This window comes from Indicator indicator, chromosome 25 (assembly GCF_027791375.1).
Source record: "Indicator indicator isolate 239-I01 chromosome 25, UM_Iind_1.1, whole genome shotgun sequence".
NCBI classification, from domain to species: Eukaryota; Metazoa; Chordata; class Aves; order Piciformes; family Indicatoridae; genus Indicator; species Indicator indicator.
In genome coordinates this window covers 3,508,049-3,527,796 of record NC_072034.1, presented here as the reverse complement: position 1 = coordinate 3,527,796, position 19,748 = coordinate 3,508,049, and the positions used below count along the sequence as shown (strand labels likewise).

At 46.1% G+C, this 19,748-nt stretch overlaps 3 protein-coding genes across 3 annotated transcripts in view; 1 reads left to right on the top strand and 2 right to left on the bottom strand.

Moving 5' to 3' along the window:
* The window catches only part of GTF2E2 (general transcription factor IIE subunit 2), a 30,056-nt gene extending 12,005 nt beyond the window's left edge, over positions 1–18,051 (bottom strand). The window contains exons 1-6 of the mRNA XM_054392251.1: positions 18,026–18,051; positions 17,254–17,417; positions 4,737–4,828; positions 3,395–3,502; positions 1,461–1,643; positions 128–221 (exon numbers count right to left, since the gene is read on the bottom strand). Coding sequence (XP_054248226.1) covers positions 128–221; positions 1,461–1,643; positions 3,395–3,502; positions 4,737–4,828; positions 17,254–17,413 — 637 coding nt within the window. The 5' untranslated portion in view covers positions 17,414–17,417; positions 18,026–18,051. The remainder of the gene's footprint in view (positions 1–127; positions 222–1,460; positions 1,644–3,394; positions 3,503–4,736; positions 4,829–17,253; positions 17,418–18,025) is intronic.
* Positions 11,949–12,242, top strand: SMIM18 (small integral membrane protein 18). The gene has a single exon (XM_054392252.1). It carries the CDS (start codon positions 11,949–11,951, stop codon positions 12,240–12,242), a length of 294 nt encoding a protein of 97 aa, XP_054248227.1.
* A 328-nt stretch (positions 18,052–18,379) lies between the features above and the next one.
* Positions 18,380–19,748, bottom strand: part of WRN (WRN RecQ like helicase) — a 44,464-nt gene continuing 43,095 nt past the window's right edge. The window contains exon 35 of the mRNA XM_054392217.1: positions 18,380–18,502. Coding sequence (XP_054248192.1) covers positions 18,380–18,502 — 123 coding nt within the window. The remainder of the gene's footprint in view (positions 18,503–19,748) is intronic.

Below are 19,748 nucleotides of genomic sequence, written 5' to 3'. Positions count from 1 at the left end.
GCTGGATCTCCTGGATCTAGCTAATATTTCATTATCACCTTAAATACTTGAAGACTGCTTATTCATGTAGGTGCTTCAGATGACTTCAAATCAACTCTCATGGGTACACATGTAAACAAACCCCTACCTTCATCCACAGTGAACTGGCAGCTCTTGTCATTGTAGAAAAGAATTTTCTTCTTATCAGGGCGATTGACAAAGATGATCTGGTCCCCTAAAGCCTCAAAAAAACAAATGCAAAAGAACAACTTAAAATCACTTCCCAGCACAAGGATTCCAACTTGGAACAACAGACCCAGGTCTTGTGCTACAAAAAGCACAAGAAACAGGAGAAGCAGCAAAGGAACTGGCAGTGAGAAGCATCCAAAGTCAACATTGATGGTAAGTGCATTAATAAATCAAAGATGAGATACTGAGGGTTGAGACCAAGGTCTAACAGTAGAACTGAGCAACCTGATCTAGTTGAGGATGTCCCTGCTGACTGCAGGGGGGGTTGGACTGGATGACCTTTGGAGGTCCCTTCCAACCCAAATCATTCCATGATTCTATGAACTCAATGCCTAGAGCTGGAATGTAGGAGATTAAGAAGTCTTTTGTGAAGAAGAGCTCTGACAGCTGTGTTGAAGCATCAGATCAAATTTGAAAGTGAAGAGTGAAATACAGAAAGAGCTGCAACACCAGGTCATGGGAAAAGACCCTGGAGTCTCAATGGGCAGGAAGTTCTCCATGAGACAGCAGTGTGCCCCTGTGTCCAAGAGGGCCAATAGTACTCTGGGGTGCATTGAGAAAGGGGTGTCCCCGTTTCTCCTCACCCTCTAACTCTTCCCTGGTGAGACCACAACTGGATAACTGTGTCCAGGTGGGGCTTCCCAGTTCAAGAGAGACAGGGATCTGCTGGAGAGAGTCCAATGGAGGCTAGGAGGATGACTGGGGGACTTGAACATCTCTCCTGTGAAGAGAGCCCTGGGGCTGTTTAGTCTGGAGAAGAGAAGGCTGAGAGGGGATCTCTTAATGTCTATAAATATCTGAGGAGTGGGTGTCAAGACGAAGGGGCCAGGCTCTTTTGGGTGGTGCCCAGTGACAGGACCAGGAACAATGGATACAAGCTGGAACACAGGAGGTTCCACCTCGACCTTAGGAGAAACTTCTTTACTGTGAGGGTGCTGGAGCCCTGAAGCAGGCTGCCCAGAGAGGTTGTGGAGTCTGGAGACTTTCAAAACCCACCTGGATGTGTTTCTGTGTCACCTGGCCTGGGTGATCCTGCTCTGGCAGGGGGGTTGGACTGGATTTCTAGAGGTCCCTTCCAGCCCCTAACATTCTGTGATTTTATGAGCACCTGGCATAGCTTTCTTGAGTTCTCAAAAGAAGAGAAATGACTCATGAGAGACTTCTCACTTAGACTCTGCTTTCCTTTTGAGAAGCTGACTGGAACGGGTTCACTGAGAGACATTGCTACTCACCTTTATAGCTTTCTGTGCATTGGGCAGTCCTTCTTCAATATCTTCTAAGAGGATTCCTCCCAGCCCTCGCTGGTCATGCTTGTCCAAGAGCCTGAGCAGAGCCTTTTTATCTTTCAAGTTGTACTTGGGTTTGAAAGCATACTTCCCATCTACCACTTCTATTTTGGGATTGTTGACAAGAGCCTGTAACAGGGATATAAATTTGAACCCTTGAAAAAGAACACACACACACTAGGCCTTCTTCTTCTAGTGTGCTTCTGAGCAGCTAGAGCACATCAGCCACATGGTACAGCTGCCAGTTTGAAGATTTGAGTTTGAAAAGGATTTTAAATCCTTGGATGCCAGATCCACCAGCCTCACTGCAATTTTACCACAACATAAAGCACTAGGCACCAAAGGAGGCTTAACATCATTCACTTACTGCCTTTGGGCTTGAGGGTCCATCAAGGCTCTTATGGCAGAAAGCTGCACATGTCCCTTTTTGAGGAAGGAATGAAGAGGAGGAGAGGGAACACACACACACACAAAGTGTGCTTTGGCTGACTATAAACACACATCTCAGCACAACAAGCTCAGGTCATGTTAGGAATGGGAAAGGCATTAACCTGGGATGAACAACACAGGAGTCAGTCTTCCCCAACTGCTGCCAAGTGGCACCAGCAGCTGTAGAAGAAATTGAGAAGAGCAGACCTCCTGCACAGTAGGATTTCACTTAAGATGCCAGCTTCAGAAGGGAAGCTGGCCAGAGGCTCATGGGCAATTGAAAGGATTGAAGTTATGTTCCCAATAAGTTTGGCTGTGCAGGCAGTACCACAATGGAAGTTCACCTGTAAGAGAGGGCAACTCTACTCAGTTTCTTCTGCAGATGCCAGCCTGACCCTGAAAGGAGAAAAAGAAGAGACACAGAAAGAAGAAAATAGGGAGAAAACAGGGAGAAAACACCTGTAACAGAACAGATAACTAACTCTGGCCCTGCAGGGTATTTGTTCACTTTTTCTCTAACAACTAACAGCTCAGGGATAATTTTATAGACACTTCTTGGATGGAGCTTTTTCATTCCACCTTGATATTCCGGCTCATTATGAAAAAAACCTGGAGATACTTTCTGAAGGACCTCAGCGATGTCAAGCTTCCACCACAACCAACACTGTCTGATTGAAGGTTTCTGTACCCCAGACTATTAGTCCCAGTAGCAAAAGGAATGCTGCAGGCTGTGTTAGTTAAAATCATCCTGGTTTTCCTATGCAGAAATGTCCCCCACAATACCTCAAAGGCCTTCACTACTCTGTTGTGAGGGTTTTAAATATGATCTGAGCAATCCCAAGTACACCAATCAAGGACAAATACCCAGTATGGTATTTTGTTGATTTATTAGTCTTGAAATTCCATGAAGGCATTCAGATCAGTTAAGCATGAAGATGGTGGAAAGCTAGAATGAAATCTATCATCCAAGAGTGAGACTAATGAACTTCAGCGGTGGAATTTGCAGATCTATTTAGTTCACAATTTCAGACATAAATTTCCCATCAGAATTCTTCATTTTCAGTCAGTAACAAAGAACTGTAAGCCTATGAATTTTGTGCCAGACCCCTTTGGCTTAGTTAACTGAACACCCTCACTACTGGAAGAGCACTGCCCTTGAAACATCGCTTACAAGAAATCCTTAAGAAAATCAGCTTCCTTATAGAAAACTAGGAATGAATAAATTCACTTGACAGAAAATATACTGTGTGAGAATTCTAACAAGTCCTTCAAAATGTTCAGAAGATCTTTCATCCCACAGTTACCTCAACAGCAGGAGGTCCAAGGCAGACAGACCTGTGAATCAATGTAGCTTCTTTAAGGGGGGAGGAGAGGTTTATATAAAGGTTTGGAATTCAGGTTTAACAGAATCCTTTCTTTCTAATTAAAATCCAAACATCTGCTTTCTTTACCTCACTCATTAACCATTGCTTCTGTTTGAGTCCAATATCTAAATGCTGTGTTTCATCCAAGATCTCTTCTAAGGTCAAGGGATGTGTGTCACCCCGCTGGTGCCGAGTCTGGAAAAGCAAAGAGGATCTGTTAGAGTCCTGGGCTGATTTAATTCAGTAACTCCAGTAAAAACAAGCAACTACAGGATCATCAAAACTCCAGGCTTGGGGAGGAGTGGCTGGAAAGCTGCCCAGTGGAAAAGGACCTAGGGCAGTTGGTTGACAGCCAGCTGAACAGGAGCCAGCCTGTGCCAGGGTCACCTAGAAGGCCACCAGCATTCTGGGTTAGATCAGGAATAGTGCAGCCAGCAGGTCTAGGGATGTGATTGTCCCGTTGTACTCAGCACTGGTTGGGACACACCTTGAGTGCTGGGTTCGGTTTTGAGCCTCTCACTTCAAGAAGGGCATCAAGGGGCTGGAGTGTGTCCAGAGGACAACCAAGCTGGTGAAGGGTCTGGAGAACAGGGCTGGTGAGGAGTGGCTGAGGGAACTGGGAGTGCTCAGTCTGGAGAAGAGGAGGCTAAGGGGAGACCTTCTGGTTTTCTACAACTCCCTGAAAGGAGGTTGGAGTCAGGTGAAGGTTGGTCTCTTCTCCCAAGTAATCAGCACCAGGACAAGAGGAATCAGCCTGAAGTCGTGCCATAGAGGGGCTTAAGTTGGACATTAGGAAGAGTGGGCAAGGTCAGGACAGGCTGCCCAGGGCAGTGGTGGAATCCACATCCCTGGAAGTGTTCCAAAAATGCGTAGCTGTGGTGCTGAGGGACATGGTTTAGTGGTGGGCTTGGCAGTAGTGGGTTAATGGTTGGACTCAATGATCTTGGAGATATTTTCCAATCTTAATGATTCTGTAATTCTACAAACTAGCTTTAATGTGATGACCACACAGGTGTTTGAAAACCAGGATGGCCACTGTACACACACAAGTTTTTAGGCATTTTTGAGAAGATGAGGGAAAAATATTCTGAGATTGATGACAAAGTCATCTGTCAGGCACCAAATGAGATGTTATTTTGATAAATAAATAACTCATGAATCCTAAAAGCTGACAACATCTTGCCATTCCTATGTCTCCTGCAAATAAACCCCATTATCCTGGCTTGAAAGTGACCTGGAATAATTAGGATTTCAGTAATAGTACAAGCTGCTCTTTTTTTAACTGACAGTATTTTAACAAGATGCTCCTTGAAATTCTCAATCTTGCAGTAAAACAGTGTTAGGAGTTTGACACGTTCAGCGTCTTTCAGCTAAGGCATGAGAATGAAGTATTAAAAGGCATTAAAAATTTTACAGCAAAACTTTGTACCTTCATATAATTCACTATTTTAGCAAGGACTCCAAACTTGTAGCCAGAGCCTCCTGAAAGGGCTTTCAAGTTAAATGATCCATTGCTGTGATCTGAAAAAGGAGAAAACAAACAATTAAATGATGCTTTCAACACCACTGTGCTGGCTCTGCTCTCCATCTCTTTCTCACTGTGCTTCCTGAAGTTTTCAGAGTGACAACTAGGAACAAAAACCTGTTGCTACAGAGATGCAGCTTTGGAAGACATCCAAGCAGAACTCCATAAATATAAAGCTATTGGGACTTGACCTTTAAGCAAGCACTGACTGCAGCATCACTGCCATAAGAGTTCATGTTTAATTCTGTGGCTTAACAAACCATCATCTTTTATGCCATGTTAATTCAGGCTGAAATCATGCCCTGCAGTTCTGCTTCATGCTGCTGAGCTAGATAGTTGCACTGATTCCCCCATCTACAAATCACAACAAAAGCCAGCTACAAAGTAGGAATTTTGGATGTAGTCAAATTTTGAACCACTTTTGGTAATTATTGGGAAGACTTAATGGAAACTGGTGCTGGTATAGGAAAAAATACTGAAGGAAAAAAAGAGGAGATTTAAACTCAACTGGTGCTGATCTAGTGAAAAATACAATGATGAAGGTACAAACATCAGATGTAAACTCAGCTGCTGCTGGTATAGTAAAAAAATAAAATGTTGAAGTAATAAACATCAGATTTAAAACTCAGCAGCTGGTAATTGTGAGTGAAGCTCACCAAAAGGAGAAGCTCTTCCATGACATTTGATTAGAGGCTTTACACAGCACAACAATTCTAAAATTAACAGAGAAAAGTCAGTAGAGGTCCAGCTAAAGAATTTAGTAGCCAGAATAAAATGTTAAGAAGGGGAAATGGGAGAAAAATAAAAGCCAGAATAAAGCCTACAGTGATTTTCCCCTAAAGGGCTCCCTTTTATCATTAAAAATTGATGTCTAATGCAGGAGAGATTATAAATTAAATAGTCATGTTTACAAGGAGAGCTCTAAAGCATCTCGAAATAAATCCAGAGGCACAACAAATAGTTAAGATGACTTCTCATGTATTTGCTCTGTCAATTGAATCAAGAGGATTATCTTGTTTAATCTGCCTGGCTACAGCCTGCTGCAGTTCATGACAAGTAAATCTGAGCACAGGAGGAAGCTGGAAACCTGCAGATGTTAACACTTCAAACGTCAAGCTTTGACCTGCTGCTTTCCAGCACCAAGCAAAGCAAGCTCACAGCCACCGCAGCCCTCCCGGGACGGCTTCTCTCATCACACACACAAAGAGCATCCCAAAAATGAGAGCAGGAAGGTGGGGGGGGGTTGTTTTCTTATTTAAGGCAGTAAGAGTCCAACTGATGAATGATTCACTCCTGGGGTTGGAGGGGTTGATGCAAATGAGCATAAAGGAAGTTGTCAGCAGCAGCATGCTCTGGCCAATGGTAGCAAAGCTCCATCTTAGCTGTGCCATAGGCTGCGTTAAAAACAGGGACCTGAGCAGCGCTCTTCCAGCATCCTCTCAGACAAGAGGTAGGTGTGGATCGTTTTATAACCCTCTCTTTCCTTTCTCTTGATTGCTGAAAGAAAAGATGCCTGTAACCTGCACACCTGCTTAGAATCAGGCTGCTTTTTGCTCTAGGTGGAGGAGGCTTTTCTGCCGCCCGGCGCAGGGCAGCTCCTCTTGCACTACCCAGCCAGGCACTTGCACCATCTGTGCACCGAGGGGAAATTGATGACCACTCCATCTTACAGCAAAGCTAATAGCACCCAGCCAAGAGGCAGGAAACAAAATGGATTTCATGCTTACAGGGCAGCTAGCTCCGTTCCTGCAGCCTCACCTTCCTTGTAATTGATTCCCTGTGCTTTTTAGAGAAATGAAGGGATTTCCCTTCACACAAAGCCAGCTAAAACCTGGAATTAAGAAATCTTTCCCAGGTGGGTATTCAACAAAAACAGCATCAATTAAGCTGCCTGAAAGAGCTCTGTGTTTGCGGGTATGTTAGAAACCTGTGCTAGAAATCTGGTTATGTTGGAGCAGGGAAGAAAATGCCGTTGCATAGGATTGTCCCTGCAAATATTGGAGCAGTGATCAATCCAATGCAGACAGGCTGGGATCTGGTGGAGGTTTGTAAATGCTATTTATTACCCCAAGATGTCTCTTCAGTGGTTTCTTAATCAGGACTTCCTCAGTACTGCATTAAAATTATTCTTTTTTTTTTGCCAGTCATTTCCCTCTGCTCCATGAGTAGGATTTCAAATCAAGCTGCTCCTCTGCAGTGTCTAAAAGATGCTTGATACTTTTAAATTAAAATCTAATATGGATGTTAAAGGAACCAATGAATTATTTAACTCACTGCATTTTGGACACATACAATAGCTGAAATGCATTTAAACCACGGTACTTTTAAATTAAAATCTAATATGGATATAAAAGGAACCAGTTAATTATTTAACTCACTCATACAATAGCTGAAATACATTCAGATCATGATACTTTTAAATTAAAATCTAATATGGATATTAAAGGAACCCATTAATTATTTAACTCACACATACAATAGCTGAAATGCATTCAAATCAGATTGGCTCCCAAAATTCATTTCAATGTGTCATTAATAAATAAATCTGCATGCAACCACTTAATTTTGGACAGTTTTCAAAGGCATTAACCTTATTAGTGCTGTGTTAATTCTGGAGGCTCAGCAATGGCTACTTCCGCCTTGTCTTTTAACAATTACAGCAAGAAGTAGCTGCTATTTATCTGTGCCTGGCCTCATTCAAATCTAAGGAGATCAGCATCAACCCTTGAGAAGCACAACCCACCTCCAGCAGGGGCATTCAGTTCCACCTCCCTGCACAAAGATCTGCTTCTCTACACCATGCAGACCCTGATGGTGGCTGTGGAGTGGGAAGGGGCTGGCTGCTGCGCTGGCGGCAGGGACCCCGTGCCCAACATACTCCTCTTGGGAAGGGAGATTTGTTGGCAGAGGGTCCTGGCTCTGTGATGTAAACACAGCCAAGCTCTTCCAGCAGCACCAAATCTTGGTCACTTTTAGCAATGACTAAATTTTCTATCAGCAGAAGTAGTTAATTTTTTTGTGCCTGGTTTTTGCAGAGTGAGCAACTTAAGACTGCAACAAAATCCTCAGCCTTAGAAACCTGTTGGAGTTCAATCCAAAACTTTCTTTCTCCAGGATATTCTTTTGTCACTTAAAATACACATTTAAACCTTGCTTGTTTTAATTATCCCCTCAAAGGGGACTCCAAATCCTCTTATTCAGCATCACCCCCTAAATTTTCAAACAACTCTTCAGACCACCCCTTCAAAAACCCTCCATGAAACAGGTCAGTGGAGTTTCCTTCCCAGATTGTCACCAAGCCAGGACCCAGCTCAGCTCAGGAGAGTTTTTAGCTTGGATTTGCTCTGTAAACTTTTGTTTAATTAAAAAAAAAACCCACAGCCAAACAGCTTAATTAATCCTGTCCATCTCAGTCATGGTTTGTGTATTCAATTACAAATTTGTGTGCCCAGTTACAGAACCAGCAGAGGAAATAGCAAGTCACTGCAACTGCTCCAATAAATGGCTGCAGCAAATGTTGTCTTCTCAACAACAAATCTGCTCTGATTCCATTTAAATCCATTAAGGACAGAAGGATAAAGAACAAAACGTATATTTGAACAATGAAAGTAAGACAGAAATTGTGCGTTGGGTTGGCTGCATCAGCCTGCTTTTCAAAATAACCTTTTTGTTTCCTTTTGTTTTAATAATGGCACAAAACCCATGTCAAGTGCTTAGGCTGCTTTAAATGACCTGGTTTTACAGACACCATCACGTTTTGTCTTTGTCCCTGCCCATTTATTCAGGTGTTTTCACAGAATGGTTTGGGTTGGAAATGGACCTCCAAAGCTCATCCAGTCCGACCCCCTTGCAGTCAGCAGGGACATTCTCCACTAGAGCAGGTTGCTCAGAGCCTTCTTGAGTCTGACCTTAAGTATCTCCAGGGATGGGGCCTCAACTCCCTCCCTGGGCAACCTCTTGCAGTCTTCCATCACCCTCATGCAGGAACTTGTTTCTCATATCCAATCTAAATCTCAATCTGCTCTTATTTCAAACCATTGCCTCTCATCCTATCCCTGCAGGCCTTTGCAAACAGTCCCTCTGCAGCCTTCTTGTAGCCCCCTTCAGGGACTGGAGGGCTGCTCTAAGGTCTCCCTGGAGCCTTCTCTTCTCCAGGCTGAACACTCCCAGCTCCCTCAGCCTCTCCTCATAGCAGAGGTGCTCCAACCTCCTGATCATTTTCATGGCCTTCCTCTGTTGCTCTTGTGTTGAGGGCTCCAGAGCTGTTCACAGCACTGCAGGTGAGGTGTGAGCAGAGCAGAGGGGCAGGATCCTCTCTCTCCATCTCTGGCCACACTGCCCTTGGCCTTCTGTGCTGCAGGTGCCCATTGCTGGCTCCTGTCCAGCTCCTCACCCACCAGCACCCCCAAGTCCTTCTCTGCAGGGCTGCTCTCAATCTTATCATCCCCCAACCTGGATTGGTATCTAGGATTGCCCTGACCTAGGCGCAGGACCTTGGCTTACTGAACCTCATGAGACTGTCTTCAGCTCACCTCTCCAGGTCCCTCTGGATGGCACCCATCTCATCCTTCAGTCTTATCACCCACACCACTCAGTTTGGTATCCTCTACAAATATATTTTATGGTTTTCACTCTGAACAGGCTGGCTACAAATTCTGAGGTACACAGGGTTCATTCCAGCATTAGCTGTGAGCACAGTTTAAGGCACAAACCATCAGCATTACCCTTTCCTTCTGTGGTTTTGGTTAGTGAATGAAACTGAACTAAATGTAGGTGGGCAGGACTATTTCAGAAGGAAAACAGCCACATTTTCACTTTTTGCTTTAGGTCCAAGCAAAAAAATCTTTAACTGGGGCATGCAAATAAGACTCTGGGTTTCTATAAAGTTACCATCTCATCTCTTTCTTCCCCCTCCATAATTTCAGGTTTTTCTGGGGCACCCCAGCAGAAAAGAAAAAACCAAAACACATTTTGGGAGCTGTCCCTCAGCTAGCACTGACAGGCTCACCTATCAGTGTTGCTTACTATCAAACTTCACCTAAAAACTCCTTGCTGTTCCTCAAGGGAATGTGGAGATTGGACTTGATCTCCTTCTCCCACACCCAGTTTTAAACTGCCTGAAGGATTGAAAGGTTGTTCAGTATGCTGCCACAGGTAACCAGAGGTTACTGGGGCTCCTTGGATATCCTTTATTACATTTGACTATACCAAAAGCAGTGTAAATTCCCTCATTTTGGGAGGCAAAGCCAGGAAAGGAAGGAAACCAAGGGGGGAAAAAAAGATGCATAATTGCAAAGATACTATTGCCAAACACTTCATCTGCCTCCTTATCCAGGATTCTCAGAGAAATTCAGAGAGAGACAAAACTGCTGGGGATAAGCTGCAGACATGACTGAGGCACAGCCTACTCTCACACTTTGGAGCAACAGCCTTTCTGAAGCAGCCCATCTCAACATGCCAAAAGCACATTTACTGAAGCCAGCTCCTTGCTTCATCTCCCCCCCAACATCACAAAGCAGTTTTTTATTTCTGCTGGGTACACACAGACAGCAGTGGCCCAAGGACAACATTCCTTTCCTAGCATTTCAGCAGAGAATGCAGCAGAAAACAAGAAACCAGAGCTCCTCAGAAAGGGTTTTCCTTGTTATCCACCCTCATGACCATGGCACCACAGACGGGACATGATCTCCAAACGTGCTCAGTGCTGTTTGGGCAGCTCAGTGGAGCAGTTCAGGGATTCATAGAATGGTTTGGGTTGGAAGGGACCTGAAAGCTCATCCAGTTCCAACCCCCTGCCATGGGCAGGGACACCTCCCACCAGCCCAGGTTGCTCAAGGCCTCATCCAACCTGACCTTGAACACCTCCAGGGAAGAGGTATCCACGACCTCCTTGGGCAACCTGCTCTGGTGTCTCACCACTCTCACTGTAAACCTGAGCTGGTTTCCTTAAGCACAAACTTCTACTCAACAGTGGAATTGCTGGAGAATGAACCTGTAAGGAAGTCTGGCCTGGAATCAGAATGAGTTTTGCAGGGTTAACAAACTTGTGCTAATCAGGAGTTCTAAAACCAGGAGATTTAAGGAAGCTGCAGCATTGTTATCTTGTAGAAGAAGAACAACCAAAAGTTCAGTTTCATTCTTTGGAAATATCCTCCAAAACAGTTATGATTTTTACTTTTTTAATGTACAAATCATTACTTTCTTTCTCCCCAACAGGAGGGAAAATCAAACAAGCACACAAACTGATAAGGTATTAATGTGTAGTAAGTTCTTCTGATCACTCAGGTATAGAATCCTAGAATGATTTGGATTGCAAGGGACCTCCAAAGGCCATCTAGTCCAACTCCCCTGCAGTCAGAGAGACATCCTCCACTAGATCAGGTTCCTCAGAGCCTTCTCCAGCCTGACCTTGATGATGTTCAGGGATGTGGCCACAACTACCTCTGTGGGGAACCACTTCTAGTCTTCCACCACCTTCGTGGTGCAGAACTTGCTCCTCACATCCAATCTAAATCTACTCTGCTCTTGTTTCAAACTATTGCCCCCTGTCCTGTCCCTGCAGGCTTTTGCAAACAGTCCCTCTGCAGCTTTCTTGTAGCCCCCTTCAGGCACTGGCAGGCTGCTCTAAGGTCTCCCTGGAGCTTTCCCTTCAGGCTGAACAACCCCAGCTCCCTCAGCCTGTCCTCTGGCAGAGGTGCTGCAGCCCCCTGATCATTTGGAACAGAGCTCATGCTTTGCTAAGAATGACAAAACAGTGCTGAGGGCTTTCACACCTTGCACCTTGAAAATTATCTCTGTAACTTTTCTGTCTTTGCATAAATTTGAAATAAAGCAGCAGAGCTCCTTCATGACTCAATAACTTACACTGCATGATGCACCAGTGCTGACTGGAAGAAAGGTTCCAAAGCTGTGATTTGGGGTTTGATGCTTTTGTGAGTAAATATGAGCATGCAACAATCCATGTTTGCAGGTGTGAGGACTCCTAGACTGAAGTTCTTACACTGTGGGATAAGAATCACAGCATGTTCTTGATCAACAGAGTCCCTCAACAGCCTTGTTTCTCTGTTTCAGCTCCCTCACCCCTGACAGCAGGCAGACCAAGACAGCTCCTCAAGAATGGCAACCCTCAACACCACCCACTGGAATGAGACTACATCCATTTCCCAGTATCTGGGCTTTCAAGTGCAAAAGATTTACCCTTTCCATGACAACTGGAACACTGCCTGCTTTATTATTCTGATCATATTCATCTTTACTGTGGTTTCTCTGGTGGTCTTGGCTTTCCTCTATGAACTGCTGGACTGCTGCTGCTGTGTGAAAAACAAGACTGTGAAAGACTTGGAGAATGAACCCAATCCAGTCAGAGCAATGCTGAACAGCTTCCGAAAGCGTGAGACAGAGGTGGTGTAGGAAGGACTGAGCATCAGCACCCTGAATGAAGCCTCTTACACCTTACAGATGAGCAAGTCCTGTGCTTTTATTTAATTGTTTTCCTTTTTGGACTTAAATATAACAGCAACAGTTACCATTGTATCTAGCAAAGGCTTGATACTGTTGCAATGTTATGGGGGAAGAAAAGGGGTTGGGGTTTTTTTTGTGTCTTGAAATGAACTTTTGTTGTTTCTATTGAGTTTCTGGGATAGATCTTTGTCTACCTGAAGGAACAAATGTTGCCTACAGTGCATAAACCAACGTTGCTTTAGTGGAAAGGATGTTTATAAAACTGCCCAACAACCTGTACCTAGTGCAGAGACACAGCAGTGTCCTCTGCGGAGGGCAACCACGCAGGGACAGGAAAGAGACACAAGGGCTGAGGAAAAAAGCTGTGAGATGGCAGGATTGGATGGTGAGAGATCCCACCAGATGGGAGAGGCTTGTGTGAATTCTTGCCTTTGCCACTTCTGACTGTGGGTTTCTTGCTTTCAGAAGAGAGGGTGGTGGGATGAGAAGGAAGCCAAGAGGGAATGCATCCCTCAAGTGGGCTCTGCTGACCCCTCAGGGTACACTTTGACCCTCTCTCTATCCCTTTCCCCAGTTCCAGGGAACTGCTCTCCCCTTGCTTCACACTCAACCTGTTCAACGAGTTCTGGGTGTTGAGATGGTGACCTATGCACCACTTTAAGAACATCTCTCACACCCAAGCAGACTGTAGTGGTGCCACAGCCTAGAAGAAACAGAGAGATTTCTCTGCCCCAGGGCTGCTCCTGTAACACACCAGGGAATCAGACATGCTGGATGCTTCATCCCTACCTTAACTTCTGGAAGCTGAACTGGAATCGTGTTCTCACACAGCAGGAGATGGGTTGCAGACCTCCTACCCTGACAACAATCATTTCACCCCCTGCACACAGCTTTCGGGCCTTGATGTGCTTCACAAAGGAGCCCACACCAGGACAAGCCTCCTGCTGGAGATGGCAGGATGGATGCACAGAGAGAAGTGACTTCATTTTGCAGAAGATACTCTCAGCAAGCTTCACCTGTCTGTTGGTGCATCCCAGAGGGCTCACACTGACACCCTTCTCAAACTGCCCAAGGACCCTCAGCTCGCCAGATCGTTTTCCTTTGTAGTTTCTAAACTCACCCAAGCTTTGCAGTTACAGTTGTAACAACAGCATGGCCATCAGTGACACCCACTAAGTCTTTCACACTCCTGCACCCCACAGAGAACCAGCCCAGGCAGAAACATTCCAGACCCGAGCTAAGTGTGGGACAAGATATTTAATGATGTTAAATCCAAACAACATTCCTGTTGCTAGGGAAACAAAATCCACCTAATGGCCAGAGGGACAGGGAAGCTGCAAGACTGATCTTGCAGTTCATCCATGTCAGAAATACCTTTGTGCTATGGCCAGTACCTGTAATTATCTTTCTTTCATATAATTAAACTCCTCAGTCAGGTGCAGCACACCTGAGCTCCAGCAGATCTGGACACAATGAAAGACTTACTCATTTGACTCATGCTTTTTCCTGCTGGTGAAATGGAGTCACAAGATAGATGCTCAGGCCACTACAAACCAGCACAGCCAGTCCAGCCATTCACCTGGAGAAGAATTCTCCCTTTTGCAATCACACAATGGCACAAATGCTTCTGGAACCACTCATCTCCCACGCACTTAGGGGGAAGTTTTGCCAGTCCCAGGTGCGGAGAATGCTTTTGGCTAAAAAAATAAAATAAAAATGAAATAAATCAAAGTATAAGCACAATCAGTGGAAACTGACCCCACAGGTAGAAGGTAACTTCACACCAAGACACACAGTGAAGATGATGGGCATGACGCTAATGCCTTCCACTGTCAGGGAGGCTGGGTAGATACCTCCTTACCTTCTAACCTATCCTGAAAGACCAGTGTCCTGCTTGAGAGGCAAGAGTAGCCCTTGGGATACAGCAAATTAAAGTGCCTCTTTCCTAAAAGCAAACCCTCTGAAGGGCAGTAGGACTGCTGGCCACTCAGAGTGTTCCTGCAAAGCACTCCCTGTCGCTGCACACCAGAAGGCAGTGTGCAGGAAGCACCATGGCTGGCCTCTGCCACGCTGGCTTCGCCTTCTTATGCCTTCCTGAGAAGCACAGACGATGAAAAGTCCTGGGAGTCATTCCAGCTGCCTGTTTCACAGATCTACAAAGGAGACTGAGTGTCTGCACGAGGAACAGAAGACAAAGATCTCCCCTTGCACAGCCCTAGAGCCTCAGGACAATTCATTCCCAAGTGCAGACTGAAGAGATTTCAGCTCTTGATTACTGTTGGCCAAGACCACGCAGACAAAGGTCTTAAAGATGAAGACCTTAGCCACAACTTAACTGTTCATTAATAAAAAGAAATAAACAGATATGATCTGTATTTGATTCATTTTCCATTCTCTGTTCTTAGTAAACAAGGCAGTTCTGAATGTTTTCAAGCAGTTTGTTTGAATAACAAACTCACAGAGCTACAGCAGTTAACTGCTTTCGTTGGAAAGCTTTGCACAAAGATCAGATTTAGCTCTGCAGCCAACTGAAGATACTTTCAATGCCTCTCCCTCCCCAAAAAGTGTCAGGGGTAGGTTTTCCAAGTCATAGAATCCTAGGGTTTGGGTTGGAAGGGAGCTCCAAAGGTCATCCAGTCCAACCCCTCTGCAGTCAGCAGGGACTAGAGCAAGTTGCTCAAAGCCCTATCAAGCTGGACCTTGAGTATCTCCAGGGATGGGGCCTCAACTACCTCCCTGGGCAACCTCTTCCAGTCTTCCACTTGCTCCTAACACCCAATCTCAATCTGCTCTTCTCTCATTTCAAACCACTGCCCCTCATCCTATCCCTGCAAGCCTTTACAAACAGTCCCTCTGCAGCCTTTTTACAGCCCCCCTCAGGTACTGGAAGGCAGCTCTAAGGTCTCCCTGGAGCCTTTTCTCCAGGCTGAACATCCCCAGCTCCCTCAGCTTGTCCTCACAGCAGAGCTGCTCCAGCCCCCTGATCATTTTAGTGGCCCTCCTTTGGACCCACTCCATCAGCTCCATATCCTTGCTGTGTTGAGGGCTCCAGAACTGGATTAGGGAAAACCTGCAGGTGTTACACACCCAGGGACCATCAATCCTCACACACAATCACTGCAACATTATTGATCTTCTCTGTGATTGCTATACAACAAAACTAGGACTGATCATCTACATTTTCATTTCTGCAAGGATGAGACAGAGATTCTTCATCATTAGGTTCTTAATCCACCTTCCCAAGACCTCTGCCTGGTGCACACATAATCTGACAGAAACCTTTCAAATAAGAAGTGGGTTTTGAGGCAAAGGCCTTTAACTCTGTAGCATCACAGGGCAGCTTTTATGGCTGCTTAACCCATTCATTAACTTGTCAGATCAAGAGAGGTTCCCCTATCCCTCTGCTCTGCCCTGGTGAGGCCACATCTGAAATATTGTGGTCAGTTCTGGGCCCCTCAGTTCAAGAAGGACCTTGGAGAACTGCTTCAAAGAGTCCAGAGCAGAGCCACAAAGCTGCTGCAGGCAGTGGAACATCTCCCTGCTGAGGCCAGGCTGAGGGAGCTGGGGCTCTGGAGCTGGGAGCAGAGGAGCCTGAGGGGTGCCCTCGTTTCTGTTGATAAAGATGTGCAGGGCAGTGTCAGGAGGACAAAGCCAGGCCGGTGCCCTAAGAAGCTAGAGATACACAAGCAAACTCCCTATTTGTCCCCTCAGACCCCAGGTGCTGCACTCCTCCCACTGCCCTTGATGTTTGTCTCTGTTGTTTTTAGCTCAGTTGTTTCTTTTGGAGTTCAGAACTACACAGAGCACTCAAAATATGAGCACACAATGAGTTTGTGCAACAGGGTATTTTGTGTTGTAGTAACTCCTGACATTTGATTTGACCTTTAGAATGCATCTGAGAACTGTCAGTGCTTACAGAGAACTAAAACAGCCCCTCAGGTTATGTGTTTCACACAGTGAAGGCAAACCAGACAGTAATCTGTTGAAGCTCTGGTGTTCAGAAACAAAGATCAGCTCCCAGGTAAAACAAGAGGCACTGCTAACCACAAGATGCTAGCCAGACAACAGAACAGAGCATCAGAGGTTAGAAGGAATCCCTGGGATCATCTAGTCCAACCCTTCTGCTAAAGCAGAGTCACCCAGAGCAGGCTGCCCAGGATCACAATGTCCAGGCAGGTCTGGAATCTCTCCAGAGAAGAAGGCTTCACAGCCTCTCTGGGCAGCCTGCTTGTGCTCTGGCACCCTCACGGCAAAGAAGTTTCTCCTCCTGTTCAGATGGAAGCTTCAAGGTTCCAGTTTGTGCCTACTGCCCCTTGTCCTGTCACTGGGCACTACTGAAAAGAGTCTGGTTCCATCCTATTGCCCCACCTTTAGTTCTTGATCACCATTGATCAGATTCCCTCTCAGGCTGCTCTTTTCCAGGATAAACAGTCCCAGGTCTCTCAGCCTTTCCTCTGAAAAATGCTTCAGTTCCCTCAGCATCTTCATGGCCTCTGCTGGATTCTTTCCAGTAGCTCAAACATAAGTTAGAGAAGATTTAAATTGTAAAATCCATCTCATGGATGGACAGCCTGTGACCTACAGGTAACAAAATTAAGTTCTAGGCCCTCTCTTGCAAGAAAGACAGTGAGAACAACAAGGCCACTGTTACTGTTTGTCCTGTGGGTCCAGCAAGCACAGAAACCCACAAATCAAAGCTTGGCTTCATACAAGTATTTGACCAGCAGCAATTTCTCCAACTGAGTAACAGCAAACAAGTCACAGGACAAGGTCTGACATGCACAGGTGGTAGCAGAAGTGGGATTTTCCCTTGTGCAAATGAATTTCTACACAAGAAGAGCCAATTTAAGAGCAAGAATGACAACAGCCACTAGCAAAGTTCACAGGCTGATAACAGCCCCTTAAAGAGGCTGGTGGTGGAACACACCGAACAGCTGTTGAACAGGAGACTTTCACCAACCTGTGTTTTGCTTGGAGCTTGAGGAGCCCCCTTGTTCTACCTTTGCTTTCTTCTTTTTGGAAGAGGAGTCAGAAGATGGCGCTGGACGTTTTTCTACCGCTGGCGTGGAGAGGGCACGCTTTTTGAACAGCTCTCGCTCTCTCAGTAAGCTTGGATCCATAATTCTGTTAGGGGAAGTGGAGGAAAAAGGCAAGAGATGGATATTAGACAGTCGGAAGTTATTTAGAAGCAGGGATAGCTGCTTATGAAATCGTTTGTTTGCTTGTAGCCTTCTCTTCCTGTGCAGCGACTTTAAGAGACCGGAGAATCACTGTCAGAACACCACCTTAGCGTCCAAGAAGGTAGAGAAAGTGATTTCGGGAGCAGCCCTCACACCCGCACCGATGTGGAAAAGCACCGGGGACGCCCCACGGCTTCACACCGAGCCACCGGGATCCAACGCTTGCCTGACAGGCACCTCACGTTAACAAGGAACTCTCATGTCACCCACAGACTGGGAAACTGCCAGCATGACAACCGCCCACCCGGCAACCAACCCGAGGACGCTCGCCCCTCGCTACGTTTAACGACATACGCGGCACCACGGGATGGGGCAAAGCGCCGGCGGCGGGCAGGGGCCTTGAGAAGCCGCCCCTCCGACGGAGACCTTCCTTTCCCTCCCTTCCCAGCACCTGCCCCAGACCAGGCGGGCGGACTCAGACCTAGCCGCCGCCTGCCGGCCCAGGGACCCTGCCCCCGCCCCGCTTCCGCCGCTGCGCGCTCGCTCGCTCACCCGCCCGCCGGAGCGCGAGGCGCAGGCCGTGCGCCGCCGCTCGCCGCCTATTGGCCCATGCCGCCCTCCCGGCAGCCCCCGCGCCACCACGCACCGCCCCGGAAGTGGGCGCGCCGTTGCCGGGGCGACGCGCCAGGAGGCCGCCAATAACCCCTCCCTACCCCGCCAACGAGAGAACAGGTGATTTGGTTTTTTTTATTATAATAAATTTTATACAGTGAAAAAGCACCGAAGGCTAGGGCGAGGGGCAGCTGCAGGAATGAAGCAGAGGAAGTCTGCGTTAGTGAAGTAATTCTCCTTAAAGAAGGTTATTTTTTTTCGACGAGATTAAAAAATAAATCTTCCTTTCTCTGTTCAACGAAAAATCCCTCTTTTAGCCTCTGTTTTGGACTTCTTCGGCTGCGTTAGAGGTAGAACTGTTAGTTCTGAGGTTTTAAACCATTCTGGCACCTTCCTCTTAAAAGGGGCAGGTATGCTCTGGAAGAAGAAAACAGACATGTTGGAAAAGGCAAGTAGTGGATGGGTTAATTTACAGCTCAACTCTCCAAAATCATGTTCAGCAGGAGACACAAACTGCCTCCACGAGTAGTGGAAAGCTTATGACTCCCTTAAACACCTTGTTCAGTCAAGTGAAGGACTAAGAATCAAACCAAGAGCTGAGGCTGGGAAATCACGTTTGGCCTGAAGCAACAAAGTACATTGGCACACCTCTACCCCTTACATTGACTTTTAAGGATTGCCTTAAAAAAAGCCAACCTCAGCTGTCAAGGCAAGAAAGGAAATGCAACTCCTCAGCTTGACCTGTGGAAAAAAAAAAAAAAACAGCCCAGGGAGGAAGGAAAAGCAGCTGCCCCAAACCAGTGACAAATCATCAGTACAGCTACTTGAGAAAAAGCAACTGGAACACAAAAAACACAGCAGCAGGGGCCTGTCACCAACTGTGCAAGGCACATTTTCCTTCTTCAAGACTCAAACCCCTCAAGAAGAGTCTGAACATTCATTGGTCTCCATGACTGGTGGGTGCAGCTCTTGTACTGTGGTGGGAAGTGATGCTATGGCAACACAAAGCTGTGAGTTCCTTTAAGCTAGGAGATAGCTGGGTTTCTGTTCATCCTTCAGCCATGGCATTTTAAACTACGGAGGACCAAATCTCTGCTGAGAGGTTCGTCTCAGGATGAACAGGGTTGGCAAGCTGCTCTGGAAACAAAATGCTTCAGGATCATCAATCTACAGCCGGGGAAGAGGTTGCTGCAATGCAACACCATCAAGAGGTATGTACCCCACTCCAGACTTCCCAGCTCAAACTTGGGTAAAGCAGGAAAGGTGCAGGGACCATGACATCACTCATGATTTCTTTCTGTGTCACAACAAAGGGGATTTGCTTGGAAACTATGTTCTGGAAGTTCCCTGAAGTTTAACACCAGCAACCCAAAAGATAAAGTTACACTGTGTTTGAATAAGATACCCAACTCTGCTATTTAGGAGTCATGCTGACTAGACCATGAATACTCATTTGTCTGCAGCATGTTTTACATTCACAGCTTCAAACTGAAGCAAGCTGTACAGCAATTAGTGCTGGTTAGCCCACACAAGCTCCTTTCAGAAGCACTATTTGTATGCTCATGCAACCAGTGCACAAATCCCTAATGGGATCAGAGTAAAGATCTCACAGATCTGAAAAGGCAAAAAGGGAGCCAAATATTGTGCTGGAAGCATCTGCCAG

What these genes read in the sequence shown, in the direction of transcription:
- SMIM18 (XM_054392252.1), top strand. Translation starts at nt 11,949, where the DNA reads ATGGCAACCCTCAACACCACCCACTGGAATGAGACTACATCCATTTCC.